This window comes from Leptopilina heterotoma, unplaced genomic scaffold (genome assembly GCF_015476425.1).
Source record: "Leptopilina heterotoma isolate Lh14 unplaced genomic scaffold, ASM1547642v1 Lhet_89, whole genome shotgun sequence".
Lineage (NCBI taxonomy): Eukaryota > Metazoa > Arthropoda > Insecta > Hymenoptera > Figitidae > Leptopilina > Leptopilina heterotoma.
This window is the reverse complement of record NW_025111192.1, coordinates 1,130,379-1,157,549: the sequence shown is the minus strand read 5'-3', so window position 1 is coordinate 1,157,549 and position 27,171 is coordinate 1,130,379. Positions and strand designations below refer to the sequence as shown.

At 21.4% G+C, this 27,171-nt stretch overlaps 2 protein-coding genes across 3 annotated transcripts in view; both read right to left on the bottom strand.

The window, feature by feature from the left end:
- LOC122511670 (leishmanolysin-like peptidase) overlaps positions 1-21,928 on the bottom strand; it is a 107,697-nt gene extending 85,769 nt beyond the window's left edge. The window contains exon 1 of the mRNA XM_043627073.1: positions 21,767-21,928. Coding sequence (XP_043483008.1) covers positions 21,767-21,907 — 141 coding nt within the window. The 5' untranslated portion in view covers positions 21,908-21,928. The remainder of the gene's footprint in view (positions 1-21,766) is intronic.
- Positions 21,929-22,001: 73 nt separating this feature from the next.
- LOC122511671 (ferrochelatase, mitochondrial) lies at positions 22,002-27,119 on the bottom strand. Of its 2 annotated transcripts, XM_043627075.1 has the most exons (8): positions 26,917-27,119; positions 26,309-26,507; positions 25,941-26,162; positions 25,513-25,614; positions 25,266-25,434; positions 24,691-24,966; positions 24,268-24,490; positions 22,002-22,100 (listed from the first exon to the last, which is right to left on the bottom strand). In XM_043627075.1, the coding sequence occupies exons 1-7, from the start codon at positions 26,951-26,953 to the stop codon at positions 24,296-24,298; spliced, it is 1,200 nt and encodes a 399-aa protein (XP_043483010.1). In that variant the 5' UTR covers positions 26,954-27,119; the 3' UTR covers positions 22,002-22,100; positions 24,268-24,295. The 2 variants fall into 2 exon arrangements, with proteins under 2 accessions (XP_043483010.1, XP_043483009.1); XM_043627074.1 differs by lacking the exon at positions 22,002-22,100 and having other exon boundaries at positions 23,728-24,490.
- Positions 27,120-27,171: the final 52 nt, after the last annotated feature.

Below are 27,171 nucleotides of genomic sequence, written 5' to 3'. Positions count from 1 at the left end.
TGCGTGATTTCTCGAGTAGAGATATATAGGTATAAGTTCGACTTCTCAGAGAAAGGAGTTCAATTGTGATGCTAACGATGGAAAGAGCAAAAGAAACTTTTTCTCAATAGAGAAGCTATAAGTCTTTTTTTCTATTAAAACCTCAAGCATCCCTTAAATATCAGAATGGAAAAAAAAATTCAGTTAGTAAAGTACCTTTGATGAACACACCGAAAATAAAATATTAAACAACAAAACAAAAATTAACCTACATTTTTTTTTGGTTCCAGGTTCAAAAATGTCTCCTATAATGAAAGCAACAGTTTCTAAAAATAGTGTTCGACGCTAAATTTAGGCCAATAACCAATGAACAAAAATGTTTTTGTTCCAGATTCAGACTTCGCACTCGATAATTAATTTTAAAAAAAAGTAGCAAAAAGAATGCTTTCAAACTATACAAAAAAAGTAGCTAGCAAAAAATTAAACTTGCAAAAAGACTAATTTTACGCAAATTCTACTTTAAAAAAATTGAATTCATGAGAAATTTTTTATTATTCATGAAGAGAATTGAATTCTTACGAAGATTTAAAAAAAAATTATTTAAATAATTGAATTCTATTTGGAAATTTTATGAAAATAGTAAATATTAAAAATCATGGAATTGCGAAAAGTTTTTAAAAATAATTAAAAATTTTACATAGAATTCTATTAAAATTTTTTAGAATAATTAAATGTCTGTGTGGTATTTTAATAATTTTTTTTGAAAATAATTGAATTCCTAAAAAGCATTTGATTATTTATGAAAATAATTTAATTCTTGCCAACGATTTTATTAAAATTTTCAAAAATAATTGAATTCCTGAGAAGAATTTTAATTGAATTTCCAAGAATTTTATTAGAATTTTTTAAAATATTTGAATTCCAAGAAGAAATTTATTTATTTTAAAAATAATTGAATTCTTGTGATAAATATTATTATTTGTGACGAAAATAATTGAATTTTGCACAGAATTTTATTAAAATGCCTCAAAATAATTGAATTTTCGGGGATAATTTTGTTATTTATCTACAAAATTAAATTTTTTGGAAGAATTATTTATGTAAATAATTGAATTCTTGAGAAGAATTTTATTAAAATCTAAAAGAATAATTGAATTATTTCAAAACAATTCAAATGAAATTGTATTTAAAATAATTGATTTCTTTTGAACAATTTTATTAAATTATTTGAAAATAATTGAAATCCTGCGACGAATTTTATTATTGATGAAAATAATTGAATAGTTGCAAAGGATTTTATTAAAATTTTCAAAAACAATTGAATTGTTGTGATGAGTATTATTATTTATGAAAATAATTGAATTTTGCAAAAAATTTTATTAAAATGCCTCAAAATAATTGAATTTTCATGAATAATTTCGTTATTTATCAACATAATTGAATTCTTGGTAGGAATTTTATTAAAATCTAAAAAAATAATTAAATTATTTCAAAAAAATATAATTAAAATTGTATTTAAAACAATTGAATTGCTGTGGAAAATTCTAATATTTTCGTAAATAATTGAATTTCTAAAAAAACATTTTATTATTTAAAAAAATGCCTTAAAGTAATTGAATTTTCTGGAATCATTGTGTAATTTATCGACATAATTGAATTCTATTGAATAATTATTTATATAAATCATTTAATTGCTGTGAAAGATTCTAATATTTTCGTAAATAATTGAATTCCTAAAAAGCATTTTATTATTCATGAAAATAATTGAATTCTTGCGAACGATTTTATTAAAATATTTGAAAATAATTGAATTTCTGTAAAAAAATTTAATATTTTTGTAAATAATTGTATTCTTCTAAAGAATTAAAAAAACAAATTTTTTTTAAATAATTGATTCTTGCGAGGAATTAAAATTAAATTTTTAAAAATAATTACATTTTTTATCAATTCCTGTGAAAGAATTTTATTATTTATGAAAATAATGGAATTATTGTGGAAAATTTTATTTAAATGTTTAAAAAGAATTGCATTTCTGTGAAAAATTTTGTTATTTTTGAAAATAATTGAATTCTTCATAAGAATGTTATAAACATTGTTTTAAATAATTAATTTTTTAAAAATATAATTTGGGAAAATAATTAAATTTTTCGATTAATTAATTTAAAATCATATTAAAAATAATTGAAATTCTTCGATGAGTTTTATTATTTATGAAAATAATTGAATTCTTGTATAAAAATTTCTAAAAAATTTTTTTAAAAATTGAGTTTCCATGAAAAATGTGTTTATTAGTGAAAGTAATTGAATTATTATAAAGAATTTTATAAAAATTTTGTTTAATAATTGATTCTTTCGATTTTTTTTGAAATGCTATTCTAAATTAATTGAATTCCCGTGGAGATTTTATTATTTATGAAAATAATAATTGAATGTTGGACGAAGTTTTATTAATTTTTTTAAAATAATTTAATTCTTTTGCGAAATTTTCTGAAAATACTGTAGATATTGAAAATAATTGAATTTCGAATATTTTTTGAAAATAATAATTGAATCGTTTCAAAGAATTTGATTATAACTTTTGAGAATATTTTTTTGATTTCTATTATTAGCGAATTTAAAGTAGTGGAAATTCTAAAAAAAAACAGAAATAGTAGCTTTTAATGGCTGAAATCTAAAAAAATTACCCAAATAGTAGTACAACATAAAAAAAAGTAGTAACTAGTAGGTTTTAGTTGATGTCGACGCCAACTTCAGGCATTGATTCGAATTTAGAAAAACTACTTTCGATTTCATTTCAAAATATTTGAAACTCGCCGTAATTATCGTTTTTTCTCCATTTATTAAATCGAAGCGAAAACCTGTAGAACTTGTTGAAAAAGTTTCAAGTTCAACAGAACTTGAAAAAAAGTTTCGCAGAAGCATTTTTCTAAAAGACAAAAATACGCCAAATCCTTAGCTTTTTGTTGTATACGCACTTTCAATATTGCACTTTCGATTTTAATGTTACTAAAACTTTCTTATATTAACTTTCTCCTATCCTTATCGTCAATATGTAAAATATCTATTAATTTATAATATTTAGTCCTTTTTTCTATTTTTCGTTTTTGTGTAAACGAAACAACTCAGTAAATTGTACGGGCAAAATAAGAATCACACAATTCAGAAAAAAAGAAAAAAATCTTTATCGGAAATAAAGCAAAACGAAGAATTAGTAGATAAAGTACATAAACATATCGAGTTAATGAACTCCTATTATGCAAATAGATAATAAAACCAGGAGAAAATTAGGTAAAAGTTGATACTTTGAATATGCGGACTTACATAAAAGCTATACTAGCACAGCGCAAACCTCGGCGCAAACTAATTATATGACACGAATTATAACAACACTTTATTATGCTAAATTGTATTAGTTCTTCTCAAGCAAACTGTATATTTACCAACTGTCTAAGAATCTATTATAATTCTCGCATTTGAATATAATAGATATTCTTAGGCAGTTGCCAACAAAATTACTGTGCCGAGATGAAATGAATATAACTTTAAGGAAAAGAATGCCACTTGTCAGATGCGACATTGGCTCCTTACTTATCTTCATTATACACTTCTTTAATGTCCATCAAAGCGTCAGATATTATTTTCTCGCATCCTGTTTTCACCAACTATATAAAATTATTACTTTCAGTCACGAAACAGATGCACTTCTATGTTGCATTTGTACTCTCTTTATAGGAAAAATTAAGAAGAAAATTTTTAGTGGAAAATATTTAGCTAAAGATGTATTCGAAACTACTAACTAGCATAAAACTAAAGTTCCGAACGTACAAATGAAGGAAATTTATATTTACTTTTTCAAATTTAAATTTTAGTTTGGTTCATTTGAATTTTCAGGTCGAAATTAGTGTCGATGCTCAGCATATTAAAAATATGTTTCTTTCGCCAAAATGAAAAGAAATCAAAATTAGGTTCAAAAATTATAATAAAATTCTTAGAAACAATTCAATTATTTTCAAAAAATTTTCAAAATTCAATTATTTACAATGTTTTCTATTTCAATCAAATTTTCCAAGAGTTCAATTATTTAGACAAATTATAATAAAAATTCAACGCAAAAATATTAAATCATTTTCATAAATAATAAAATTTTTACAGAAATTGAGAAATTCAATGATTTCCGATGCAATTTTAATAAAATTTCTTCAAAGAAGTCAATTATTTTCAAAAATTTTAATAAAATTCTTTGAAACGATTCAATTATTTTTAAAAAAATTTTCAAAATTCAATTATTTTCAATTTTTTTTTACTTCAAAGACGAAAAAAGTAGCTATTGAAAAATTAAATTCACAGTTTTTCTGCAGATATCAAAATTCAATTTTTTTTTAGGAAATTCTAATAAAATTCTTTGAAAAATTCAATTAGTTTCATAAATGACAATATTCATCACAAGATTTTCAATTATTTTTAAAAGTAATAATTTTCTTCTTGAAAAATCTATTATTTTAAAAAATTCTAATTAAATCGTTCGCAAGAATTTCATTATTTTCATAAATAATAAACTGTTTTTTAGAGAAATTCAATCATTTTCAAAAAAATTTAATAAAATACCACACAGACATTCAATTATTGTCAAAAATTTTAATCAAATTCTTTGTAAAATTTAATTATTTTTAAAAACTTTTTGCAATTCAATGATTTTTATAAAATTTCCAAACAGAATTCAATTATTTAAAATTTTTTTTTTATCTTCGTAGGAATTTAATTCTTTTCATGAATAATGAAAATTTCTCAGGAATGCAATTATTGAAATTATAATTTTCATAAAATTAGTCGAAAAAAGTCAATTATTTAAAATTTTGTTTAAAATTCTTCGCAAAATTTTTGAAAATAATTGACTTCTTGAGAAGAAACCTATCTATTTATAAAGATAATTTAATTCTTGACGAGAATTTAAAAAAAAATTTAAAAATAATTTAATTTCTCCAAAGTTTTTTTTATTATTTTTCAAAAGAATTGAATTCTTGTGATTAATTTTTTATATTTATCAAAATAATTGAATTTTGACTTAGAATAATTGATTTAATGGGAAGAATTTATGCGATTTTATTGTTTATCAAGCTAATTCAAATTGAATTCTTTTGCAAAATTGCTTAAAAATTTTTCAAAATAATTGATTTTCTGCGACGAATTAAATGTTATTTATGAAAATATTTGAATTATTGCAACGAATTTTATTGTTTTATTGAATAATTAAATATTTCTTAAAATTGAATTCTTTCCTCAAAGTTTAAATAAAATTTTTAATAATACTTGCATTTTTCAAAAAATTTATTTAAAATTGTATTAAAAATATTTGAAATTCTGCAATGAAAATAATTGAATTCGTAAATGAAATTTTATTATTTATGAAAATAATTGAATCTTTTCGTAGAATTGTATCAACAAGTTTTTTCTATAATTAAATCTGTTGATAACTTTTATGAAAATAGTAAATATTTAAAAACAATTGAATTGTGAAAAACTTTTGAAAATAATTGAAATTTTGCAATCAATTTTATTTAAATGTTTGAAAATAATTGAATTTTTGACGAAAAATTTTGCTATTATTTATAAAAATAATTGAATTCTTGACGAGATATATTCATTAAAATTTATAAAAATAATTGAATTCGTGCAAAGTATTTTATAAAAATTTTGTTTAAATAATTGAAATTTTGCCAAGAATTTAATTACAATTTTTAGTGTAATTGAATTTTTGAGAAGAATTTTGATATTTATCAAAATAATTGAATTTTGGAATAGAATTTGATTAAAAATCTTTAAAATAATTGATTTTATGGGGAGAATTTTGTTGGTTATCAAGATAATTGAATTCTTTTGCAGAATCACTTTAAAATTATTGAAAATAATTTATTTCCTGCGACGAAAAAAATAAGGGAATTTTAAGGGAAATTTTCAAAATAGGGTACGTTTAGAGCCCAAAATTTAAAAAAGGGGACTTTTAGGTTCCGAGGTCTGAACTAGATTAGGTAAATTTCAGTTTTTAAAATCAAACTCTCAAGACTAGAATTCAGTCGCAAAAAAGATTCGAATGTAAACAGATTGAGTATTAACGGAATACTTATTAAAATAATCCTTTTCTTAATTAGGAAATTTTCTCATTAGAAAGTCTACATATTTTGAAAGAAAAAAAAACATTTCTCATGAATTCAAATTTCCGAGACTGTATTATATTTATTTACCTGCATAATATTAATATTGATCTATATCGAACTATACAAAAAGACATGGGAAGATACTTATTTCGTGTAAGCATTTTCTATTCAGAGCATCTTTTTCAAGTGAAAGTGAACATGACGGAACAGAAGGAAAAGAATTAGTGTCATTGAAAGCGTGCGAACAATCGGTTTTCAGTAAGTAGTGTAATAATTCTTCTCGCAAGTTCAGCGACTTTAAATATAACCATTGTGTGCAAAGTTTTTTTTTCTATTTTTCAACAAACTAACTTAAACAATTTAACTACGCAGGTAATCTGGGTAATTTTCAAGTAATTTGTTAGAGTAAGACTTATTTTTATTTAAGACATTTTATATAACTTTATTTCTGCAATGAAATCCTCATAAATAACTTCTTATATAGGAAGTAAATTAGTTATAAATAAACCATATTGGAATTGTTTGAAAACTTTTAATCATTCAAAAGTTTCTTCTCATTTTATACATAATTTCTTAGCATCGTTTAAATTTGCGGCAGAAAATGTTTTTAAATATATATCGTAGGAGGGGAATTTGTGATGATCGCACATTAAGAATTTCGATTTCATGAGCTGTCCAAGAAACTTAAACTCGGCAACCTAGTTTGCAAAAGTAGGATGTTTTATAATATCGTGTAAACGAGTATCAGCTACTATTTTAAATTCAGGTTTAATGTTTAAGATTCTTTTTCCATCATTAGTCTAGTTATGCTGAGAAAATAAAAGAAATTATAAACATATTCATAAAGATTATTGCTATGCGTGTCCAGTGGCTTAGATTAGAGGCACTCAATGTTTTATTGATATAGCAATTAATATAAATGTTGATCGTTTTTTTCCTTGAATTACAAAAATATTTTATTCAATTTCATCATTGGCAATCTGTAGGAAACATTTTTTTAAATTCTTCGCAATTATGTTTTAAATTACTTTCAATTAAATATTTTGCTTTTTAATTTTTTTAATTATAAATGTTTACCTTCAGAATAAAAACGTGATTATTTTAATCAAAAATTCCAAGTAGATTGAATATTTATGTATACATTTTGTTCACGTGAAACTTGTTTTTTGGAATTTTTAACATTGAATTGATAATGATACTGATACCTACATTTTATAAATTCGTACGATTACCAGGCTTCGCACACGATAATTAATTTTTAAAAAGTAGCTATTGAAAAATTAAATTCAGTTTTTCTGCAAATATCAAAATTCAATTTTTCCTAAAATAATTCAATTTTCGAGAATAATTTTGTTATATATCGACAAAATTGAATTTTTTTAAGAATTATTTATGTAAATAATTGAATTTATTTTATTGAATTTATGTAAGAATTTTATTAGAATCTAAAAGAATAATTGAATTATTTCAAAAAAATTTAATTAAAATTGTATTTAAAATAATTGAATTTACAAGAAGAAATTTATTATTTTTAAAAATAATTGAATTTTTGTGATGAATATTGTTATTTATGAAAATAATTGAATAATGCAAAGAATTATATTAAAATGCCTCAAAATAATTGAATTTTTGGGAGTAATTTCGTTATTTATCGACTTAATTGAATTCTTGAAAAGAATTATTTCTGTAAATAATTGAATTCTTGAGAATAATTTAATTAAAATCTAAAAGAATAATTGATTTATTTTTAAAAAAAATTTAATTAAAATTGTGTGTAAGATAATTGAATTTACAAAAAGAAATTTATTATTTTTAAAAATAATTGAAATCCTACGATGAATTTTATTATTTATGAAAATAATTGAATTCTTCCAAAGAATTTTATTAAAATGCCTCAAAATAATTGAATTTTCGGGAATAGTTTTGCTATTTATCGACATAATTGAATTCTATCGTCGAAGTATTTATGTAAATAATTGAATTCTTGGGAAAATTTTAAATCTAAAAGAATAATTGAATTATTTCAAAAAAATTTAATTAAAATTGTATTTAAACGAATTTATTTCGTTTGAGCAATTTTATTAAACTATTTGTAAATAATTGAAATCCTGCGATAAATTTTATTATTTATGAACATAGTTGAATTCTTACAAAGAATTTTAAAAAACATTTTTTTAAATAATTGTTTTTTTCGAGGAATTGAAATGAAATTTCTAAGAATAATTACATTTTTTGTGCAATTCCTGTAAAATTGTATTAAAAATAATTAAAATCCTACGATGAATTTTATTATTTATGAAAATAATAATTGAATAGTTCCAAAGGATTTGATTAAAATTTTCAAAAATAATTGAATTCCTGAGAAGAATTTTATTATTATTTATGAAAATAATTGAATTATTGCGAAAAATTTTATTAAAATGTTTAAAAAGAATTTAATTTCTGTGAAAAATTTGGTTATTGTTGAAAATAATTGAATTCTTCATAAGAATTTTATAAACATTGTTATAAATAATTGATTTTTTCGAAATATAATAAATATTATGAAAATGTTAGTTTAAATAATTGAATTCTTCTGGAAAACTTTATTTGTGAAAATAATTGAATTTTTCAATTAATCAATTTAAAATTGTATTGAAAATAATTGAAATTTTTCGCTGATTTTTATTATTTATGAAAATAATTGAATTCTTGCTTAGATATCAAATTGAAACAAAAAACGTATCAAAATTGTTGCGATGCAAAGTTTTGATACATTTTTTTTGTCTCAATTTGACATCCTTCCAAAAACTGCGAATTAATATTTATCATTTAATCTTTATACGAAAGAAAAAAATGATATACAACTTATTGTTCAACAAATATGAAATCTACGTCTGATATTTGCAAGTTTCTTCACCTTTTAAACTTTTTTGTGCAATAACAATTATTAATTATTATAAAAGAGCAAAGAATTTTCACAGCTTGTGCATATTAACAAATCAATTTACATGACAGTTAATATGTTTTCTCGGGGTTTTATAAAATTTATGTAAACTTATATTTATGAGAAAGTACATAACCAATACGTATTACTTTCTATTTTTCATATCTAAACGTCAAAAAAAAAAAAGAAAAAAAGAAAAAAAGAAAAAAAAGAAACGTAACAAAGCTGACGATTTTCAAACAAAGTTACATCAGTAATGCATAAAGATTTCCAGTTTCCGTCTTGTAATTTGCTTAACAATTGTTCTACACACAGAAAACATCCGAAAGAATACTTTTCTTCTTTGATCAGCATTTCTAGTTTAAAAACCACCTTTCAAGAGATTGTAATTATAATCTTATTGTGCAACATGATTGGAAGGATAGTCATATATTTTCTTCTACAAAGATCAACAACTATGTTTCTGACATCGGAAAAATTAAATACGATTTTAATTCTACTTTTAAAAAGCTTGTTAATATAGCAGAAAAGCAAAATGTTCTCATTTTGTATTTCAAATATATAATTAAAAAATAATTTATGTACATATCTTTCATACCGGTACCAAATGACTTTTTTTTTAATATAAGAAATGTCATGATATGAAACTTATTTAAAAAAATATGACATTTTTCTCTTTAGAAAAATAACCACATTTTACAACATTATATCTTAATGTAACATACTATACATTATATTTTAAAATATTTTTAAAAATAATGGCATTTTAATCCTATTACTCAAATGAAAGTAGCTTATAAAGAAAGGAAAAAAAAAGAAAACAAGTAGAGGAATGTTACAAAAATCATAAAAACATTGACTTAAATTACTATTCGTTATTTTCTTTAAAAATATAAATGGGTGATTCCATTTTTGATTTCTTGATTCATTTTATAAAATCTACTCTCTAATAATTAACCGTTTTCAAAAAAAAAAAAATAAATTTTTAAATCCATGTTCAAAAGTAGCACTTTTAGGAAAATTACCAGAATATACTTTTTAGTAAACAGGAGAAAAAAAATTCATCTTGACGACATTAAAATCTATTTTCGTCTAACAAAGTGCATCTATACCTCAAATTTAAACAACTGACTACTGATGAGTAAATGAGGAACTATTTCAAATTTAGAGCTTCAGCTCTTTTAGCTGAACTGTATCAATATTTATTTCATCAAAAGTGATGAAATAAAGATTAAAGCAAATGAAGCATTAAATTTTCATTTACCGATTTGATATTCAACCTTTTTCAAATATTTTTGTTCTAGAGATCGTTTATTTAAATGATTCCAATACGAGAGAGAAGAAAAATTGGGTTATAACTGTAAATTACAATCTGATGAATAATTTAAATATTATCATCTTTAGAAAGAAAGAAAAAATATATAAGTTGCGTGTTTATATTCTATGGGTAACTGCGCATCGTGAGAAAATAGAGCATAAAAAAGGTAAAGTGTACTACGTATAAGAATTTAATTGTTATTTATCAAGTGTGCGTACATTGATATCAAACTTTGATTAATAATGTTCCAAAAATTCTAAAAGTTCAAATGAATTTTATTATACTGGCTTGCCACAAAAAATTAATTTTCATTTTCCTTGACTTTTCCCTAATTTCCAGACTTTTTCCTAACTGATTTTAATTTTTCCCTGAACCTAAATATTATTCTGATTCACTCTAAAAATTATTAGATACTCAAAAAAATGTTCAATTACAATTATTTACAAAGTTCTCTAATTGTAAAATTATTCGAAAACATCACTAAGTTCGTTTTTTAATAAATATTCAATCATTATTATTTTTCCATAGAAAAGAATTAAAATATTTTTACAAGTAATACACTTTTTTACATCAATTCAATTATTTAAAAAATGTAATAAAAATCGTTGTAAGAATTCAATTATTTTCATAAATAATAAAATTTTTCATATAGAATTTCAATTATTTTTAATACAATTTAAAATAAAATCCTCGAAAAATGTAATTATTTTCAAAAATTTTAATGAAATTACACTCAAAAATTCAATTATTTTTAGAAATAATAAAATTTTCTGCAGTAATTCAATTGTTTAAAAAAATTACAGTAAAATCCTTCGCAGAAATTGAATTATTTTCATAAATAATATAAATTATCGCACGATTATAATTATTTTTAATACAATTTTAAATGAATTCCCCCGAAAAATGTAATTATTTTAAAAAGTTTTATTAAAATTCCTTAAAAGAATTCAATTATTTTCAAAATTTATCATAAAAAATTCTTCAGAAATTTTTTTTTTAATTTTAATAAAATTCTTCCCAAGAATTCAATTATTTTCAAAAAGAATAATTTTCTGTAGTAATTCAATTATTTAAAAGAAATGTAATAAAATTCGTTACAAGAATTCAATTATTTTCATAAATAATAATATTCGTCATAAGATTTCAATTATTTTTTTAAAAATTAAATAAAAATTCGTTGCGAAACTTTCATTATTTTTTTAATAATAAAATTCTTTACAGAATATCAATTATTTATAATACGATTTTAAGTTAATTCCTCGTAATTAATTTCAAAAATTTTATTAAAATTCTTCGAATGAAATAAATTAACAGTTATCAATTATTTTTAATAATTTTTGCAAAAGTTCCTAGATTAGAAAATTTTCAAAACCATTTGTTTACAATTCAATTTTACGAAATTTTGATTATTTGAAAGTTCTTTAATTAAATATTTAGAAAATAAAAACTTAAAATAATTTCAATTAAACTTTTTCAAAATTCAATTATTTCTAAAAATTCATGCTATAATGCTTTTAATTTATTGAATTATTGTGAATATTGAATTATTATCTAAAATTTAAACGGTAATTCAATTTTTAATAAATTTTCAGAAAATTGTACGAGAATTCAATTATTTAAATACAAAAATAAATAATTTATTGAATAAATGAATGTTTTCTAAAATTAAATTCACATAAAGAAAAATTCACATTCTGAAAAAATTGTATTAAAAATAATTGAAATTTCTATGAAGAGTTTCATTATTCATGAAAATAATTGAATCGCTCTGTAAAATATTTTATTATTTATAAAAATAATTGAATTATTGCGAAGAAATTTATGTAAAATTTGTAAACAGTTGAATTCTTATATGAATCTTTTATTATTTATAAAAATAATTTCATATTTGCTTAGAATTTTATAGAAATTGTTGAAAATAATTGAATTTTGAAGAAGAATTTTATTATATTTTTAAAAATAATTGAAATTTTGATAAGAATTTTCAAAAATTTTTGAACATAATTGAATTTTTTCAAACATTTGTAACTTCTCTAAAATTTAATTTTTTGTGTTTTCCACTAAAATTCTTCTATAAATCCATGATTTTTAATAATTAAATTTATTAAAAAATGTAACTAATTTTTGAATTTTAATTCCTAAATTTTTGAACCTTCAAATGAACGAAATATTGTTTCGTACTTCAATATTTTAAAAAAATTTTTATTTTAAAAAACAATAATTTTGAAGTAAAATTCAAATTAAAAGAAATAAAAATATTGTCGTTCACATAAAAGTTCGGAACTTCAGGGAACGAAATTAATTTGTTTCTTTGAATTTAAAATTTGATTGTAATAATATTGCATCAAGTATCAAAAATCCAATTATAAAGTTACGAAACAAAATTTCAAATTTCACTGCAATCGGTAATTTTCGAAAATAATGAAAAAACCAGAATTTCGTTAATTGTTCACAGAAATTATTCTCTGAATCTTGTATAATTTATAGAATGATTTTCTACATTGTTACAAAAATATCCATATATATTCAATAAAAATGATATAAACTTCTTTTCATTATTTTAACGATCTTGATAAATTCTTTTATTTTTCCAACAAAAAGTCTTATATTACAGAATAAGGATTGTAATGATTTTCCATTAACCTATTATTGCAGAAAAATATAAAAACAGCAATTAACTTTAATGAAACTCAATAAAGGTTAATAAGTAAAAAATAATTGAGATTTATCTTCGATAGAAATACAATGCATGAAAAACTTATAATGTTTTAACTTTTTTCCATATCGTTTTTCTTTTTCTTGACAACTATTTAATAGGAAAATTAATTACCCCTAATTATAGATAAATTTTTACTATATAGAATATAGTTGAATATTTATTACGTAATATTCGATAATAATTCATAGCTTTTTCACAGAAAATGACTAATTAAAAATTTTTATATTAATAACATTAAGCTACTTTCTAAATACGCTGCACTGCAGTAAAAATAAAAATGCAGTGAATTAACGTGACTTTGAATCATTTGAAGAGACAATAAAAGGAAAAAAAAGTGTTGTTTCTCTGCTATTTTTAATGTTAGTGTCGAAAAATACCTTTAGTGGTAGTATTAATATTGATGATAATAAGTTTTAGAGTAAAAACAAAAAGGAAAAAATAAAGAAAAGAAAACATAAATAAAAGAATAAAATTAGAACAAAGTAACAAAATAAAAAAAGAAAAAATAATGAATAAAACAAAGAAGATTGAAATCAATGATTTTCTTTCATAGCCAGTGGGGGAAAAAAATAATTGATTTTTTCTCAAAGCTTTTTTTTGTGAAACGACCACTAGGAAGAAAAAAAAAAGTTTTGTCATTTAACTGCATATAATATTGAAATAATACAATGCATTAAAGAAAAGACCGTGACGATGAGCAATAAAAAATGTACTTTCGCTACCAAACGATTTAAGAAACTGCCAATTATACTCTATCATTGCTTCAGCAAAAATTACCGTTCGTTGCCTACTCAATTTGCATAAACTAACTATTAATGAACAAATATCTAATATATTGAAACAAATAATTGGATTAAGGATCAAGAGGGCAAGATCATAACTACCCTCTACTAATTAATTGAAATTTAAAAATGCCAAAACTGACAAATTTTAATTATAATATACACACTCATAAATTCTCTATTCCCAACAAGTTTTTTTTTCTCTTATTTAATAACTAGACCACGAAGTGAAACTTAAATCAACATTTTAACTTTTAACTACTTTTTACCAACTTAATTTACATGATCCAATGCACTTTGTAAAAATTCATTTTTAATAAAATATCCCTCACTTTCAATATTGAAAAGAAAAACATTTTGTGAAAATTTACGAAATAGTTTAAGAAAACGAAAAAAAAGCTAAAAAGTATTTTTAAAACACGAAAATTCTTTTAATAAATCTATCGAAAGAAAAAAAGAACCATTTCTAATTATTCTCTTTAGGAAAATTTACGAAATAGTTTTTTTTTCTTTAAAAATAATATTAATTACAAAACAGGAGGTATTTTAAAACTGTCGGTTTTCAATATAGTTAGATAAGAATTCATAAATTAAACATTAACTGTAGAAAAAAAATTTTTTTTTCTTACAGTATAATTGCACATTAATTTATGGCTTTTATACTTAATATTATACTTAATTTAATCGTTTTATCAAAATATTGTGTAAAGTGAAATTTAAGTGTGAAATACGTATTCCTATAGAGTTATTACAAGAAAGCGTAACGCTAGCAATGGCGACATAATAACAAAGTAAATAATTTTCAATCGGATCAATTATTATTGAATGTCATCATTTAAACAACTTGTCTCGATTTCCACTAACAAAATCCCTAATAATGCATATTATTGAATATTTTTATAATTTTTATGAATAAAACATTTTTTTACAATATTTAGAGTAAAATATTATTATAATTTTTAGAGTAAAATATTTTTATAATTTTTTTACTCTTTAAATTTGAAATAGTATAAAAATGTTTACTAATATTTGAATTACTGACTGACTATTTACTTTTAAATTAGCAAATTTTATTGGCCAATTTTATTAATTAGTCTCACTTTTGACTAATGAAATAGATCGATTCGTTTATTTAATGAAAAAATATTTACTTGAATCAAATAATTTTAATTATTATTATTATTATTATTATTTTATTTATTATTTTTCAAATTCTTTTATTTACAATCAAATTTTACGAAATTTCGATTATTCTGACATTCTTTAATTAAATATATTAGAAATTAAAAACTTCAAATAATTAAAAAAAAATTGCATTAAACTTATTGAGAAAAATTAATTTTATACAATTCTTAATTAAAATTATGAAAAGTTCAAATTTTCAAAGATTTTAATTTGAAATTCATTTTTAAATCAATATTTATTAGAAATTTCTACGAGAATTCAATTATTTAACTATAAAAATAAATATTTTATTAAACAATTGAATGTTTCTTAAAATTGAAGTTTCATAAAGAATATTATCAACAAATTTTAATAAAAATTTTAAGAATAATTATATTTTTCGAGAAATATGATGAAAATTGTATTAAAAATAATTGAAATTCTGACAAGAATTTTATTTCAATTTTAGAAAATAATTGAATTTCAGAGAAAAATTTTATTATTTATAAAGATAATTGAAATTTTGACGAGAATTTTTGTAAATTTTTAAACATAATTCAATTTCTGCCAAGAATTTTATTAAAATTATTTTGAAAAAAATTGAATTGTTAGGCAAAGAATTTCATTAAAATTTTTGAAAATAATTTTATCCTTTAATGAAATTTAATTAAAAATGTATTGAAAATAATACTTAAATTCTAATAAATAAATTGTAGCAAAGGTTATTAAAATAATTAAATTTCTTTGATAAATTTTAATAAAATTTTTAAGAATAATAACTTTTTTCGAGGAATTTTATTAAAATTCTATTTAAAATATTTGAAATTCAGCAATAAGTTAAAACTCAATGAAAGTAATTAAAACCATGTGAAAAATGTTATTAATTATGAAAATAATTCAATAATATATAAAAATACTTTGTAAACAATTGAATTCCTGTAAAATTTTCATTATTTATGAAAATAATTAAATGTTTGCGTAGAATTATATTAAAATTTTTTTTAACTAATTGAATTCTTTTAGAAATTTTTATTAAAGTTGTAGATATTAAAAATTATTGAATTGAGGAAAGTTTTTGAAAATAATTTTAAAATATTCCATTAAACTTATTAAGTAAAATTAATTCTATAGAATTCTTAATTAAAAACGTGAAAAGTTCAAATTTTCAAAGATTTTAATTTGAAAATTTGAAATTCATTTTTAAATCAATATTTATTAGAAAATTCTACAATAATTTAAGTATTTAACTACAAAACTAAATATTTTATTAAACAATTGAATGTTTCTTAAAATTTAATTTTCATAAAGAATTTTATCAACAAATTTTTAAATAATTGAATTCTCCTTACAAATTTTAATAAAATTTTTAAGAATAATTGTATTTTTCGAGAAATTTGATGAAAATTGTATTAAAAATAATTAAAATTTGGCATTGAGTTTTATTATTTATGAAAAACAATTGAATCCCTGTAAAAAATGTTATTATTTATGAAAATAATTGAATAATATATGAAAATACTTTGTAAATAATTGAATTCTTTTAAGTATTTTCATTAAAGTAGTAGATATTAAAAATCATTGAATTGAGGAAAGTTTTTGAAAATAATTAAAATTTTGGCAAGAATTTTATGACAATTTTTGAATATAATTGAATTTCTGAGAAGAATTTTACCTACTACTTTTGAAAATAATTGAATTTCTGCAATTATTATTGTAATTGCTTCAAAATTCAATTTGTCTTAGTGTTTTTAACAAAAAATTCTTCTATAAATCCATTATTTTTAATAAACAATTAAATATATATATATATATATTTAAAAAATTTTCTAATTAAATTCATTTAAAAATGAAATTTTACAAAATTTTAAATCAAAATCTTTTGAAAAGTTCATCTACTTATAAATATTGTAAACGCAATTCTTTTAAAATTGAATTAATTTTGAATTATTTAAGTGAAATTAGATTTCAAGAAAAAACACAATAACTTTAGGAAACAACAATTTTCCAGGATTTCAATAAAAAATTCCCTGACTTTTCCAGGTTTTTTCAAGGTTTATAAAATTCCCTGACATTTCCAGGTTTCCAGGTTGCGTAGCAACCCTTCTTAAATAAAAATTATTTGATTTCAGTAAATATTTATTTGATACTATAGACAAATAATCTGTTATTTTAATCAAATAATTTTTTTTAAATGCATGTTCATTATTTTTTATAATAAAATATTTTCAAATACTGTCAACCTTTATAATAATAATAAAAAAAAGAAAACGACGACGACGATGACCTATTACGTAGACAGAAAAGATTTATTTGATAATCTCTGACCATACATTTTGTTCCTGCAAAATATCTCAAAAAAAAACATTATAGACTAAAACCAAAAGGAAAGTTTTTGACTAAAAGCCGCAAGAAACGATTCATATATACGTTTATAATTTAAAATGCAGAGTATAACACTTTTTATGCTCCACTGGATTACGATCCTGTTTTTACTCTTTTTTGACATAATTGTCACATTATAAATTACTGGTTGTTGAAGTGAATGGCATCTAACCTCATCGTCGAAGAAGATATTGTGTAATATTGTTGGCAATACTTGTTGGTTAATATAAGTATATTGCAAAGAAAAACCACAAGTATAGGACAACACCATTGCAAAGCGATCACACAAAGTTTCATAAAAAATATGAAGAATAATGAAACCTTCTGAGAAATAAAACATTTTAAATTTTACTCTTCTATGGAAAATAAAGTCAGCGTCTAAACGTTAAATATAATAATATAGAGATTTCAATCAAGTCTGCAAATTGAAAATAGTCTCAAAAAGAATTCACAAATTCTCTAAATTTGAATTAGTGACTGATTTTTTTGCAATTGAATTAGTAAATTTTACTAATAAATAATAATTTCCACTAATTTATTCAATCACTTAATTTTTTTTTATTTAATTTATTAAATATTTAGTAAATTCTTCCACAATTAATTTATTATTTAATTTATTTTTTATTTAACAATTTAATTAGTAAATTTTACTATGATAATTTCAACTAATTTATTAGTAAAGTTTACTAATTAAAAAGTAAAAAGTCAGCCACTAATTCAAATTTAGAGTAAAACGAAAATCGATATAATAGTTATATGAAATATAATTATTGACTAATTATATGATAATAATTATAAAATAATAAATGTACGATAAGAATTATAAAATATAATAATTATACGATAACAATTTTACGATAATTATTATAAAATATAATAAAATTAGAGATTAGTATTCATACTGTATAATAATTATACGATAACAATTATGCGATAACAATTATACGATAACAATTATGCGATAATAATTATACAATAATTAATTATTTCGTATAAAATACATTGAAACTAATTAATAAGATTGTTATGCGGGTATTTCAGGCTATGCAGAATGTATCCAACCAGAATTAAAAAATCGATACCACGCGAAGTAATTTACGAATATGCATCCGCATATTTTAACATTTCGAAAAGTTCTTTTTTTCAAAATAACAATCTATGCTAATTATATTTCAAATGTAAACTATTCCATACTTGAATTTACGATATTATCAGTCGCAAATCGTTAATTACCATTTAAAACTCTCCATCTAAGATGTAACAATGAAAGGTTAGAATAAATATTCAGAATGATCATCACAACATTTCTCCATGCCCTGTTACATCTTTTTTCACTACATAAAACAGATCTCTATTGTTCGCCTCTTTCCCTAATTATCATTTAACGAATATAATAGATTCAATCTTATTAAAAAATTTATTCTATTAATAAAAGTGAAATACCCAGGCGAGAAAAGTCTATGCGAAAGATAATTTAATCATTATTTTTTCCATAGGAATTTATGATCCTAAAGTTCTGAACGTTCAAATGAACGAAATTTATTTATTTCTTCCTCAAATTCAATTTTTATGAAAATAATTTTGAGTTACTATCAAAAAAATTAATTTTTAAAGTTTTTAAATGTAGAATCTAAGTTTTAAATTTTAATTCGAATCAATAATTTATGAAAATATTTTTAATACAAAATATTTCGTTCATTTTAACGTTCAAAACTTGTGATTCATAGGAATTTAGATTTTCTAACATTTCTAATTCAAATCTTTTTGAAATTTGACAACTTTTATAATAATTAAAGATGACCGAGCGATAAAATCATTATTTTTTATATTATAAGAATATTGTTACTGCTGTAACTTATTCAAAATTATTTTCATCATTTCAATTCAATTATTATTTTCTACAACTTTTAACTAAAAATTCTTCTTTAATATTTCTAACAATTTTCGACAAAATTCTTTCAGAATTTTCAAATCCATTTTTTGTTTACAATTCAATTTTTTTAAGAAACTTCATCGATTATTCGGAAATTCTTCAAATGAATATTAGAAAATAAAAACTTGAAATAATTTTTAAAAAAAATTAAATTACATTTTTTTAAAATTAATTCTACACAATATAATTGTCAGTTAAAAGTATGGAAAATTCAGATTATCAACAAATTTTTAAATAATTGATTTCTTTCGAGCAATTTTAATAAAATTTTTAAGAATTATAATATTATTTGAAGAATTCAATTAAACGTGCATTAAAACTAATTGAAATCCTACGAAGAATTTTATAATTTACAAAACAAAATTGAATTCTTTCAACGAATTTTATTATAATTTTCTTAAATAATTGAATTTTTAGAATTTTTTTTTTTTTAAATAATTGAATTGTTTAGAATATTGATTACAGAAGATATTAAAAATAATTAAATTCCTGTATAAATAATTTTATTATTTAATGAAAATAATTGAATCTCCGTAAAAAATTTGTTTATTTATAAAAATGATGGAATTATCGAGAAGAAATTTATGAAAAATTTGTAAATAATTAAATTCCTGTAAAATTTTTATTATTAATAAAAATAATTAAATGTTTGCGTAGAATATTATTAAAATTTTTTTAAAATAATTGAAATTTTGCAAAGAATTTTATTAAAATTCTTTTGAAAATAATTGAATTTTGCAAAAGAATTTTATTATTTATAAAGATAATTGAAATTTTGACGCGATTTTTTTTTTAATTTTTTAACAAAATTTAATTTTTGCGAAAAATTTTATTACTTTTGAATACAAAAATAAATAATTTATAGAATAATAAAATGTTTCTAAAAATTTAATTCACATAAAGAATTTTACCAAGATATTTTTAAATAATTAAATTCTTTTTTGACGAATTATAATAAAATTTTTAAAAATAATAAAATTTTTCCAGGAATTCGATTAAAATTGTATTAAAAAGAAATGAATTTCTGTGGAAATTTTATTATTTTTGATATAGGTAGTAATTAAATGTTTAGATAGAATTTTACCAATATTTTTTTTACTAATTGGATTCTTTTGTTAAATTTTATTATTTATGAAAATAATTAAATATTTGCGTATAATTTTATCAAAATGTTTTTTAAATAACTGAAGTCTTTTGGAAAATTTGATTAAAATAGTAAATATTGAAAATCATTGCAGAAAAATTTAAGAAAATAATTGAAATTTTGCCAAGAATTTTGTTGAAATTTTTAAAAATAATTCCCTGAATTCCCTGACCTATGGCAACCCTGGTTATGAACTAATTTTTGAATATAAAAATAGATTTTTAATACGGAATTAATTTTTCTATAAAAAAATAAAAATTAAAAGGAGTAAAAAAAATATACCAAAAAGGTTAGAAATACAAATTTTATGGGGATTATAATTTTGAAAGATTTTAAATTGTCATAATTAAAAAATAATTTTATAACTTGTAATGTTAAAAAAAATTATAAGAATATAAATTCTTATATTTATATTATTAACTGAGTATTATATATTTATCTTCATCTTCCAGTCACGTGATCCACTTCGAAACACGTGTTTTAAAAATTTAAACTCGTTGACAGCCCGAAAGTATTATTAAGCGAAAGACATAAAATCTGAGTAACTTTTCTTAGATTGGAAAATTGTATTAATAAAATAAACTCAACTTAATTAACTGAGCTCCATAACTACAATTATCTAATCCAAAAATGTTTTCGTAAAATCGTATAAAAAAATTCGTCGTTTTTTTCTACTTTGGATATTTTTAAAATATTACAAAAAAACACGAACGTAATAAACAAAGCATATTAATTACTTAACGAAGTAATTAATTTTAATTAATTTTGACGAAATAATCATTTAAAAACAATTAAAAATACTTTTAGACTACACTGTCTTTAACACAAATGAGAGAAACCTGCACGTGACAATTAATCATTTTCACCCGAATGAATATTATCCTTTAAAAAAACATCGATATTATTTTTTTTATCATTAATTGTTGTTATGTGCATTTGTTCAAGTATTGTTTCAGAGCAAATGTTTGTTTTTCCTTTCAATGAACACGAACCATGATTCATTTTCTCATTTGTTTTGATTGATACATTCAAATGAATGAAATGAATAAAATGAATGAAATGTATCAAATCAAAGAAATAAAAAAAAGAGTAGAATAAAAAAGGGGAAAAAATATTAAAGGGGGAAAAGAGGGCAGATTGGTGCCGGCGTGTCTGACATGAAAAATAGAAACACAGTTATAGAAAAATATAGGTTAGAATTTGCTCTTGAACTTCCTTTGATACTTATTTTCATAGATAATTAAAAAAAAAAAAAAGAGAGACTCACCTCATGAACTTGCGGATGTCGATGATTACAGTGTCTATGTTCAAATATACAACACACCATATTCACAAAGCACACTATCACGAGAAATACGAAGGACAATGCTTTGCCGCATTTCATCTTCAAGCGGACTCTAGCCGCCATCACATTCACGTTTCTCCTACCACAGCATATTTACTGAACTGAACTGATTTTCGCTGATAAACCTAGTTTATATAGGAACAACGACATCTGATGGCGGGAATTTCTACTTATTGCCGGCAATTTCAAATTTGACATTTTATTATCCAATATTATACACACACAGACACACACTGTGGATTCTTTATGATTCATCCTGTAATAAAATCATTCCAATAAGTATAACTGTTATATTAGAAATTATATAAAATTTCAAAAATTTAATAGCCTTTGTTAATTGTGTAGTATAAATAGAATAGAATTCTTTAATAAAAACATATATATTTTTTTATCACAATAAATTCTAGAAAATATCTAACAAAACCATATTTTACTTTTAATCATATTTTGTAAATTCCATTCATACCGATTTTTTTTTATTACAAAACTTAATTATCAATTTAATGTTTATTTCATCCAAATACCTTTTGAATTAAATTCTCGATTTTCAATAATAAGGGTGGTCACAATTTTTAGTTTATCAATTTCCCTGACATTTTCCTGACAATTTACTGACATTAAAATTATTTTCCCTGACAAAATTCTTTTTACAAGAAAATATAAAAGTTTATTACGAAAAATAAGTAAAATTTATGTATTTTAATAATTTCTAAAAATTATAATTGTAACCCTACGTGAATTCAATTATTTTCTACAATTTTCAACTAAACTTCATTTCTAAATCGATTATTTTAAATCTTTTTTCGAAAGTTTTTCTAGAATTCAATTATTTTAAATCATTTTTTGATAGTTCATCTAGAATTCAATTATTTTTATATAAGTCAATTATTTAAAATCATTTTTCGAAAGTTCTTCTAGAATTAAATTATTTAAATACAAAAACTCAATTTTTTTATAATAATTGAAACTGTACGTGTTTTTTTTTCTTAAAAAATATTTTCGAAAAATTCTAATAACGAAATTCTTACAATTAATTTTTTGAAAAATATTTTTCAATAATTTTTGAAAGATAATAGATTTTTAAATAATATATACAATTGAAAAAATTCCAAACAATTGAAATTTGGTAAAATCATTTTAAAATAATTGAATTTTTGAAAAATATAAACAAAAATAATCAAATTTGTAAAGAATTTTAATTAAAAATATTTATAATTGTTTAATAAGTCTAAAAAAGTAAATTTTTATAAATTTTTATTTATTTTGATAAAAGAATTCTAAGAATTAGTTTTTAAAAATATTTTAATGTACCTAATTTTTTGAAAATAATTGAATTTTTTAAAAGAATTTTTGTATAATTTAAAAAAACTAATTAATTGTTTCGTGAATTTTAAGTAAAAATTTTTAACATGATTTTTTTCTCCAAAATGTTAAAAATAATTTCTAAAATATTATTGTTTGTGTGTATTTCAATTTTCGGAAATATGTAATTGAGAATATTGAATTTTAACAAAATTAGAAGCTAATTTTCATTAATTATTTCATTTTTAAATTTTTCATTTAAAGATTTTTTATTAACATTTTTGATAATTTAATTATTTTCAAAATTGGCAATTAAAATTCTTCAAAAGTTGATTTTTCCAAAATTGTAACAAAATACTTGAAAAAAAATTAATTATTTTCAATTAAATTTTAGAAAATTTCAATTATTCAAAAATATTTTTATTACAGATATATTTGAAAAATTTAATTATATCTTAAAAAATTGATTCAAAAATAATTTTTAAAAGATTTGTTTACAGTTATTTTTTGCTTTTTAAAAATCGATATAAGTTGCATTTTATACGAAAAAATGTGATATTTTTTAGCAATATTTGGAAGAAAAGTCGACAAATTCACAATTTTTTTTTTGAAAATAAGTCGAACAAAGTCTCAATCTTCTTAATTTCCCTGACAAAAAATTTTTTTTTGGTCATTTTTCTGACTTTACTGACAAAAATTTTGTTGTCCTGACATTTTCCTAACTTTCCTGACATGTGGCCACTCTGATTAATGTTTATTTCATTTAAATACCTTTTGAATCAAATACAATTTTTCAATAATAAAGTCTTTGTCTTTATATAAACGTTTTTCAATAATAAAGACGTCTTTGCCTTTATAAAAACGTTTTTCAATAATAAAATCGCCTTGGCCTTTATATAAACGTTTTTCTGTAACAAACACGTCTTTATCTTGACATAAACGTTTTTCAAGTGAAATATAATAATTAATTCATAGAAATTTTATTTACAGAGAAAGAAAAAATGTATTTGGATGAAATAAAATTTTCCTCTTTGATAATAATAAATTACTTCTCAAATTACCGTGCGTATTAAATGTAACATTGTTCAAATTCAAAAAATAAGTGCAAAATATTTAATAACCTTTAACGTTCATTTTCGTGTTTGCAATTTAAGCTTGACAGATACGTGCAAACCAACTTTTGCTCTCTTCGCAATTTGGATTTGTACAATGAGGACATCTCGTCAACAGTTTTGGACTAATTTTTCGATTGGATTTTAGATGCGAGGCAACAATGTCTGTCAGGGCGTTGATAAATATGGGATGATCGTTGGGTGCTGCCGCCCTTCTTATATTGATTCCCAACTGTAAATTTAATGGAAAAAAGAGCGCAATTAAAAATAGTAAATAGTTATAATTACTGATTAAATATAGAAAATAGTTATAATTACTAATTAAATATAGAAAATAGTTATAATTACTAATGAAATATAAAAAATAATTATAATTACTAATTAAAGTAAAGGTTTTTAGAGAATATGTAGTGATTAGAAAAATAGTTTTACCTTTTCGCCAATATCTTTACAGAACTCAATGTCCATTTCGTGGAGAGTTTCAATATGTTCGTTAACAAAGGCAATTGGTACCAGAATGAAATTCTTCTTCTTATGAACTTTAGTGTATAAATTAATAGCATCGTCCGTAAACGGTGCTAACCATTCCACTGGTCCTACTTTCGATTGCCATGTCAGGATAAACGGATTCGAAAAGTTTAATTCCTGCATTACTAATTGAACCGTGGCGCCGACTTCTGAAGGATATGGATCACCTCTCTGCACTGCCTGAATTTATAGAAAATTTATACTTATTTCAAGTTTCAGAAAATTGCTCAACGAATTGTAAAACGAGTCCCTGAAGTTAGCGTCGTCGCTGAGCGTCGAAAACCATTTTTTTTGCATAATTGAAACAGTATTTCAAAGGGCTTTGAACATTTTTTAACTCCCATGAATTAAAAAAAGTCAAATTAGTGACATTTTCATCTCCAAGAACTCCCAAATAATAGTTTTTGACACTAAGCGTCGACGCTAACTTCAGGACCATTAAAACTGTAAATAAAAGATTATGTAATTTTAATTTTAACCTTCAATGGAAGTGAGTGAGCAGAAAATACTATTGTCACATCTTTCTGTTCATCTTCAGAAAAATGTTTCATTTCATCTTTAATTCTTTCGGCGAAAACCTTGACTAACAAGGGATGCGTACTCCATCGATCAATAACACTTAACTTCATTCCATTTAATAAGTCTTCCCTGAAAAAAGGGTATTAAGTAAAATTTAATTCATTCAGTTACTAAAATTTTTTAATAACGTAATTTCTACAACTATACCTGTCTTTGTAATATTTGTAAATTGCCGTTAAACTAGAACCACTTGTCGCACAACTGTATTGAGGATATTGCGAGAAAATAACTGTCCTTTGAACACCGTCCCTGAAAAAATCTCTTATTATCAATAACTTCATTTTTAAATAAATATTTAATCGTTATTATTTTTTCCCAGGAATTATGATTTTCAAAAATTTCAGTTTAAACGGTTAATTCAATTATTATTTTCTAGAATTTTCAACTAAAATTCTTGTTTAAATCAATTAATTTTAATCATTTTTGAATTAATAAGTTCTTATTAATTATTATTCTTACTAATTACTAAGTTCTTTGAGAATTTTCAAATCTATTTATTTACAATTCAATTTTACGAAACCTTTTTAAAAAAATTAATTTTTAAATATTTTAATTTAAAGATGAAATAAACATACATTTCTATCTCCTGCAAAGCTACATCAGTCAATGGATCAGCGTATCGAAAGGCGACGTAATATTTATGAGGAGCCGTTTCTGGCGATACTTGGTCCAATTGTTCGCATAAAAGTTCGCCTTGCTTGTTTGTCCATTTTAAAATTGGAGAACAACCGCCAATTTCTTTGTACTTTTCCATAACTTCTGGTGTTCGTCTTTTAGCGATCATTGGAGCTAGGAAGCTGTAAATTTAAAAAAAAGACTTAATAACCTAAAAGCAATATGAGCTTGAGAAGAAAAATAATATTTCTCTAAAATTAATATATTATATTAATTTTCTTAGTTTATTTTATGAAAAATTTGCTATGAAAACTATTGTATGTTCAACCTTTGAAAAGGCATTTGCACCATATCACGATCAGTCATGATACGCAATAAATATTCGTGTACTTGTTCCAATTTACTCGGACCACCCATATTTAACATCAAAATTGCAGTCTTTGGCTTTTCTTTTTCATGATGTTTAGCTTGTGAAGCCAAGGCCATAGTCCTTAGAACGGATCCTAAGTAATTATTACTTTGATTCCCTGAAAGAAAATAATTTTGATAAATAACGATTTATATAAGTAATAAAATTTAACATAAATATTAAAAAACAAAATTATATTAAAATTATATTATTAGTATTATTAAATACTAAAAATTAAAGATTATTTTTACAAGAATATTTACAGAATATTTCTGAAAGAATTAATTTTCTGTTTGGAAATTTAAAATTAAATATAAAAAATTTTCGTTTTGAGGTTAGGAGCGTTTCGTAATTTTTTTTTTTTCATTTATTTTTGTTACTATTGAAATTAATACGAACAATATTCTTCGTTTTCGTGTATTACTTTTTAATAATTCTGAAAATAACGGAATATTCTATTTTTTAAGATGGGAATATTTGCAATTAAAAATCTAAACTATTAATTGTTTACTTATCAATTTGCTTACCTGCATTTAGGAGATTTCTCAAATTTGACACAATCATGATAAACAATTACTTTGTGTCCTTAAAATTATTTATTATTTAATTAAAAAACTATGAAACTATTTATTTCTCTATTATTTTTGATGACGTTTTGCGTTTTCCCACAAGTTTTCGTCTGATCATTCCTTCTTGAAATGTAACCTAAACGACCTAAACTGACAGGACTGACAGTCCTGATAATGTGAGTCAGAATAGTTTCATAATACGAAATCTACGAA